This window comes from Penaeus vannamei, chromosome 28, assembly GCF_042767895.1.
Source record: "Penaeus vannamei isolate JL-2024 chromosome 28, ASM4276789v1, whole genome shotgun sequence".
Taxonomy (NCBI): domain Eukaryota; kingdom Metazoa; phylum Arthropoda; class Malacostraca; order Decapoda; family Penaeidae; genus Penaeus; species Penaeus vannamei.
This window is the reverse complement of record NC_091576.1, coordinates 13,486,041-13,493,099: the sequence shown is the minus strand read 5'-3', so window position 1 is coordinate 13,493,099 and position 7,059 is coordinate 13,486,041. Positions and strand designations below refer to the sequence as shown.

The 7,059-nt window shown below is 41.5% G+C and overlaps 1 protein-coding gene across 1 annotated transcript; it reads right to left on the bottom strand.

Annotated features, from left to right (window-relative positions):
- Positions 1–1,981: 1,981 nt before the first annotated feature.
- On the bottom strand, positions 1,982–6,802 carry LOC113812180 (sulfotransferase 1A3). The gene is made up of 6 exons (XM_070141527.1): positions 6,572–6,802; positions 5,649–5,792; positions 4,690–4,885; positions 4,222–4,357; positions 3,724–4,005; positions 1,982–2,899 (listed from the first exon to the last, which is right to left on the bottom strand). Exons 1-6 carry the CDS (start codon positions 6,733–6,735, stop codon positions 2,772–2,774), a joined length of 1,050 nt encoding a protein of 349 aa, XP_069997628.1. The 5' UTR covers positions 6,736–6,802; the 3' UTR covers positions 1,982–2,771.
- Positions 6,803–7,059: the final 257 nt, after the last annotated feature.

The window sequence follows — 7,059 nt, the reverse complement described above, 5'->3', positions numbered from 1 at the left end:
CCTTGTCCTGCGCCGGGGCTGCTTCGAAGCGCCTGCCACTCTCTCTGTCGTTCAGGTGGTGTGTGGCATCCGATGGCCTTGTTGCTGCCGGGGTGGTTCTTGATTTCTAAACACGACTTCGGGACCTGCGACATCTTTCCTTTGTTGGAGATCCTGAAGGTTGCTTCCTTTCCCGGGACTTTTCCCGCTGATAACCTGGATGGCTCTGAACTGCATGCTGCTCAGGAGATCGAGGTGATTCATAATAGTTCTTCCCTGTGTTAGAGGAGCTCATTCAGTAGATTAATTTGGTGCAAAATTGAACTGCCTCTCATTACCCAAGGTCGGGATGTTCTGATTCGTCTCGTTACCGCAATCGTAATTCACACACAGGAGCGATATGCCCATGTCCTACTAGATGCAATAGGCCTATTCCCTTTGAAATACAATCTAAATGAGAGGTTCCATAACTCTTCCATGTGTAGGACCTGCTATGACAGCATGACATGTCGATTTTTGCCATTTAAGACGACCCTCAGATACAGTCATTTCTGACCAAATACGTCCAAAGAAATCGTGAGACTGGCTAAGAGTATATGGACATGAAATATATATTAATGTTTATGGAGGACCTAATATCATATGGAAACGATTATCCAAGGCAGACCTTTCACGAAATAACAATACCTTGTTAGAGTCACAAAAAGAAAGAACAGAAAAGGGGAAAAGTAGATATGAGGGCAATACACTTAGGAAGGGGGTTAGGAAGAAGGGCAGAGGGGAAGGAGAAGGGAGTAAGAAAGGCAGGGGACCAGAAGGAGAGAGAAAAGGGGGGAAATGAGAGAAAAGGAATGTGATAAAGAAGAATAGTGGGAGGCGAAGGAATAGCCTTTGCTTAAGTTACGAGTCTTAACAAAAAGGATGCTGCTTGTGTGTGTTTGTGGTTTGATGTGTGATGAATAGATATCCATAATCGTAAAATAATGTTCTATTCTAATTGTCCTTGTTTAGTTTTCTGTCCTTTGAAACATTTGTATTTGAAGTCTTTACTAATGCAATACAGGGAAAATTTAAGAAAATTATATAGAAAAACAATACAAAAGACTCACTTGAAGCTGGTACATCCCTGCCTTAGCAAAACGCAAACTCCAACAGCGTCCCCGCCGTACTCTCCGGAAGACGGGGGAAGGTAGCGAGTAATAGTACTTGGGAACATGAAAGCTAGTGTAAGGATTTGTAAACAAGGGACTAATATTTTTATATGAATACAGCAATAAAACATCATTCGTCTTCCCCTCACTCTCATCCCTTCCATTCCCCAGAGGCATTACTGGTGGTTTCAAACTCAGACACGAGATGAATCCATCTTTATCCCTTTTCTCATTATTTTACTTTGTTAATGCTTTCAATTCCTCTTTGACAGCAGAGAAGAGCAATAAATGTTTCAGCGACCGAAAGCAAAATCTAATACATGTCAATCCACGTACCATGCATCAGTTCATGAACAACAAAGCCTTTGACCACAGTATATTAACCCTTTGGGCACGACGCTGGAGGATGCGTCGAGCCGTCGACTGCGACGCCAAACCTTGCTCCTGCCTGAACTACCAACGCCCTGCTATTTTTTTTTTTTTTTTTTTTTTGGGGGGGGGGGAATCGTTATACTTACATACATACATACATATATATATATATATATATATATATATATATATATATATATATATATATATATATATATATATATATATATTATATATATATACATATATTATATATATATATATATATATATATATATATATATATATATATATATATATGTATGTATGTATGTAGAAAATGACCTCTGTTCTAAGGTCATATCTGGAGATATGTTCCTTTTCGGGCGGTTTTGGCGGGAAATCCTTCTCGACTTTTGCGGCTTAGCAGTTCCAGAAGGATGACAAAAACGAATAGAAAGTAATAATCATATTTATTCTTGCAACAGCTGGTGTTTTTGTTCAATTCCATTTAAATTTAAAGTGACAAAGAATTGTTCTCCCTTTTATATAAAGTACTGAGAGCAGGCTTCGACATTTATGCGCTTCAATTGTCACTTTGTTTCATAGTTAAAGATTTATTTCTTTTATCATGTATAGATCAAATCTATAAGATCACAAGCTGTCATCACGATTTAACATTTCCCTTTCGTATGGCAGCGCTGTTGGCCATTTATGATACTTCAGTGAGCGATTATTCGATGTTTAGCCGAAGGGGGCGTGGCGAGCCCTACGAGGAGCGCCGTCCAACCAATAGAGAAAAGGTATGAATGAGAATGAATATCTTCACAGTACAAGAAATGTATTTGACAGGTTTCAATTATATCTTTACGTCAAAAAAAAATCCTTTATTTCTGCCGTAGATGTAATCTAAACCGACCAAATACATCTCTTGTATTGTGAAGACATTCATTCTTATTCATACCTTTTCTACATGTGTCAACATGAATAGGATCAACCAATTTTTATCACTGCGTTGCTAGTACGCACACCTCTCGACCAGTTTGTTAAATTGTGTGAGGGCCGACCCTTCATATATACGGACATACATACAGAAATAAATGCATATCTATCTGATAGATATACATTCATCTATCTATCTGTCCGGTAGGTATGCCTGTCTGTCTAGACTGGTCGATATGTTTATTTCTGTATATATGCAAGTCCGCAAAAGGAATATTCACCGGGTCGGCCTCGCACAATTTCAACAAACCGGTCGCAAGTGTTTACAATCTTCTATTTTTACGTCAGTCACATTTCCTTCGCGATGTGGTACTTGAAGGGGATCTCCCTCGACGCGGGCTGCCACTTCTCCATCCACTCTTGGAACTTCTCCTCGAGGTCCGGCGTGAAGAAGTTGGTCCAATCACCTGTAGTTCCTGAGGAAGGAGAAATATTGCTTTGGGTTGGTGTGTCGAGAAGTCTAAATGTATAAAGTCAAGTCAAAGTTGGTCTCAAATCCATGTGGTCGTAGGAGACATGTTCTCAAAGAAACATGCTCATTAAGCCGCGAAACGATGCGGTTGGGTGGCCAGTTCCCTTCTGCCCCGAATTTGAGCCCTGCACGCTGACGTCTGCATACCAGTGCTCATTCACAGCTGAGTCGGCTGAGAGGGGCAGCCGGGCGTGAACACAGGATCATGCTATTGCAAAGCTAGCGTTCTACTACTGAGCTATGCCACCTCCAAATGTATAGTAGATTTATAAGGATTATAAATTTAGTTTCAATTCCATTTGTTACAAGGGATATTCTTTGCTGTGATATACTGTCTGTTTTAGTTTGCCTTCTAAATCTCCCCCTGTGTGCAAGGAATGGCCGGGGTTACCATTCACTCGAATGCAGGTCAGCAAGATTGTAAGACCAGCACGTTCATCACAGCACTACACATCACACCCATTGCACTGTTAAGATATATGATGTATTACTGAAAAGATTGACAAACTAAATAATGTGTAAGGCTCAATAGGAACAGAATATGGGCGTGACGCTTCGAATCCGTCGCGAGTGCTGTAACAGCCATAGTAGCAACCGAAAGAAATCCTATTTCCGATTAAGAATTCTCGACATTTTCTAAAGGTCACGCCTTTATGACATTTCTACTGTGATATTATCTTCATTTTCAATGCATTACTGATTCATCAGATTGCGCAAAACACTGTCTCGATGAGGCTGACACGAGCAACGAACACCTTCGCCTCTCACCTTTCCTGATGAACTCCGCTTCTCCCTTCTTGAAGCTCCCGGCCTCCTGCAGGGCGGCGGTGGGGTTGGTGGCGCCCCTGCTCTTCATGCCGGAGAAGGAGGCGTGGCGAGCGACCGTCTGCAACTGGCTCTCCGTCAGCCCTGTCCCCAGGAAGGAGTTGAGGCGGCCGAGCTCCCGCAGGAAGTCCTCCTTCATGTCCTCATAGAAGAGGAACAGGACGTTGGGGTGGTGTCGCCTCGCCCATCCCTCCGCCAGGTGCGACCAGTACGGTGCCCGCAGGACTGTAGGAATTAGTTCATCTCTTCGAGTATCTGTTCAACCTCACAGCATGTCGCAGCAATTAACTTCAATTCTTTGGTCTGTTTCCCAATGTGAAGCCTAGGATTCTAAAGACTAGATACGAACATCGGGAACATATCGAACAGCAATAGATTGCAGTTTCTGAGGTACGACCTGACTTCAACTACAGTCGTCTTACTTGGAACATGCTTACTTACGGTGGTCTTGGCACCAGAAATCCACAATGTATTCGTGAAAGCTTCCCACATACTCAGCTGCCTTCACGAGGCGCTGCTGATGGTAGAAAGAGACGGACACATCTTTGGGATTCCTGGCTACGTACACTACCTGTAACAGATGAAAAGATAAGGAAGACATTTTTCGAGTAATTAGGAATGATTATATAATTTGATTAAGATGTATGACATTTAATTTTCTTTTTACTCTTTCTTATTCTGCCTCTGCCTTTTCCTTTCTCACCAAAGAGATAAAGAAGGAAAACAGACTTTTGATCATACTGTGGTGTATGGATTGTACTTATTTCTATTTATTTCACTTTTCTAGTTTTCCTTTCTCTTTTTTTCTTCCTTCTTTCTTCCTTCCATCCCTGATTAGTCCCATGAACATCCGGACTTGCGAACAGTAACAGAACACCAGCCACAATTAGAGGCGAGCAGCATCCATACCTTGCAGGAGTTGACGAGGTCAGGTGAGAGGAGAGACAAGGGCAGGTGAGTCTTGATCGTGCGAGGTGAAGCGAGGGCGTCCACCTGGTCGAGATAGACGTCCTTGGCCAGCGGATTCGTCGCCGGCTGCAGTCTCCAGAAGCCCTCTGCATCTCCTGACGGCGGCCTGATGTGAACTGGAATGATTGAATCTAATCTGTAACAAAAGGCGATGTATGGGTTACGATAAGGTAGTGTGTGTGTGCTGTTATGATGATATACAAGTGATGAGATATATAGAAGATGGTATTTGTATTATACTTTTGATGATACATAAGATCAAATACTATACATATGATGAGATAAACATAAGATTATATATACATGATGAGATATACACAAGAGCATAATTATGAAATACATGTGATGGGATGAACATAAGATCATATAATATAATACTATACATACATAATATACACATGATAAGATAATAATACAAAACTGAGGGAGCATTACATAGACATTGCCATGTACATTCCAAAGGAGGTAACTTCATTATGAGCATGTTTGAAAAGCCGTAGTCATTAATGCTGCGTGGAAAATCTTTCAAAAAGTAAGTATGCATGATTCATATATACGTTTTAAAAAGTACCCTTGACATTTTCGACGCGCATTCTAAAACACACGTACACACACACACACAGTGAAAGAGAGAGTGAGAGAGAGAGAGAGAGAGAGAGAGAGAGAGAGAGAGAGAGAGAGAGAGAGAGAGAGAGAGAGAGAGAGAGAGAGAGAGAGAGAGAGAGAGAAAGGTGAAATAAGAGAGAGAGAGAGAGAGAGAGAGAGAGAGAGAGAGAGAGAGAGAGAGAGAGAGAGAGAGAGAGAGAGAGAGAGAGAGAGAGAGAGAGAGAAGGGACAAAGAGAAATAAATAAGGAGAAAGAGAGATAAAGAGACCGAAACGAGACCCACCCACACTCACTCCAAAAAGGGGACTCTGGTGTCGAGGGGGACTTCCGCCGCGGTGTCCAAGTCCAGCTGGTTCCTCATCGTCCACACGATTTCCTGCGTCCAAGTCGTGCCGCTCCTCGGGAACGTCATCACCAGAACGTCATCCGCCTGGAATCTGGTCGTGGGTTGGATGTGGTGATGACAGTGTTGGAGAACGTACGTGGTGGTGATGTGATGGTGTATTTATTACGTACGTGACGGTGATGTGATAGAGTATTGCGTACGTGGTGATGCAATAGTGTGCTACGTACGTGATAGTGAAATTCTTACCGTATGTACACTGCGATAATGACGTGATAATGATATTTTACACACTGTTGATTAATGCCTTTTTGTGATATGTTACACTAAGTGAAGCAAGGTGCAATATGATGTATCACATTTAGTGTACATAAATGTACAGCTTATCCCCTTAACTGTTTCTTTTACGATAAAAGTATCACATTTTGTTTCGTCTCTGTATTCGCACCTCTGGCAACACACACTCGTTCTGGCGCAGAGTACATAGCCTCGTTTTTTCTCTTTCTTTATCTGCTATCCTGTGAACCTACTTCACCTTGCACTGGTGCCCTTCACCTCCAAATATTGTGGATGAACGTCTTGCAAGACAAACACTGTTCTTCGTCTGTTTCGTTTTCTCCTTCCTAACTGTTCACGTGCGCGTCATATATATATATATATATATATATATATATATATATATATATATATATATATATATATATATATATATATATATATATATATATATATATATATATATATATATATATATGTATGTATGTATGTATGTATGTATGTACATACATATATATAATATCTATATACACACACTCACACATACTAATACACACAAATAAGCCATGTTTTAACCGTGGGTCCGAAAGGACTTACTTGTAGTTGAAGTATTTGTTGGCGAAGAGGCCGTAGTGCGCGGGCATGGCGTGGCGCCCGCCCACGTCCACCAAGCCGTTACTGAAACCGAGGAATTTCGCCTTGATCTTCGCCTGCGCCTCCTGCGGGAAGGGCGTCAGGGCGAAGGGGACTTCCGACGCCATGGCTCTCTGTAGCGGAATAGGGGTAATCACTGGTGAACTTCGGTACCATCATCACTCTTATCACTATCAAAACCATAGTCGTAGCAACAGCAGTAGTAGTGATGATGAGGAAGGAATCTTTCAACGACACAAACTACCCTAATTCTACAAATGGCTTAACAGGCAATTAGCCTGGCCTTTCGAATGTAGTCGGCAATTTGTGCCTTTAAGGTGATAAGGATAGTAGTGATAATAATGATCATAACAAAATTAACAATAATATTATCATTACTATTATAAAAACACTATTATTATTAGCATTATGACGTTTATTATGTGTATCGT

Bases quoted from the DNA above. Each gene is read 5' to 3' on its own strand.
- LOC113812180 (XM_070141527.1), bottom strand. From the start codon at position 6,735: ATGGCGTCGGAAGTCCCCTTCGCCCTGACGCCCTTCCCGCAGGAGGCG. The intron at 4,358-4,689 runs GTATGGATGCTG...TCTTTTCATCTG, and splicing joins ACCTCGTCAACTCCTGCAAG to TTACAGGTAGTGTACGTAGC. The intron at 2,900-3,723 runs GTGAGAGGCGAA...CTCCTTCCTCAG, and splicing joins AGCGGAGTTCATCAGGAAAG to GAACTACAGGTGATTGGACC.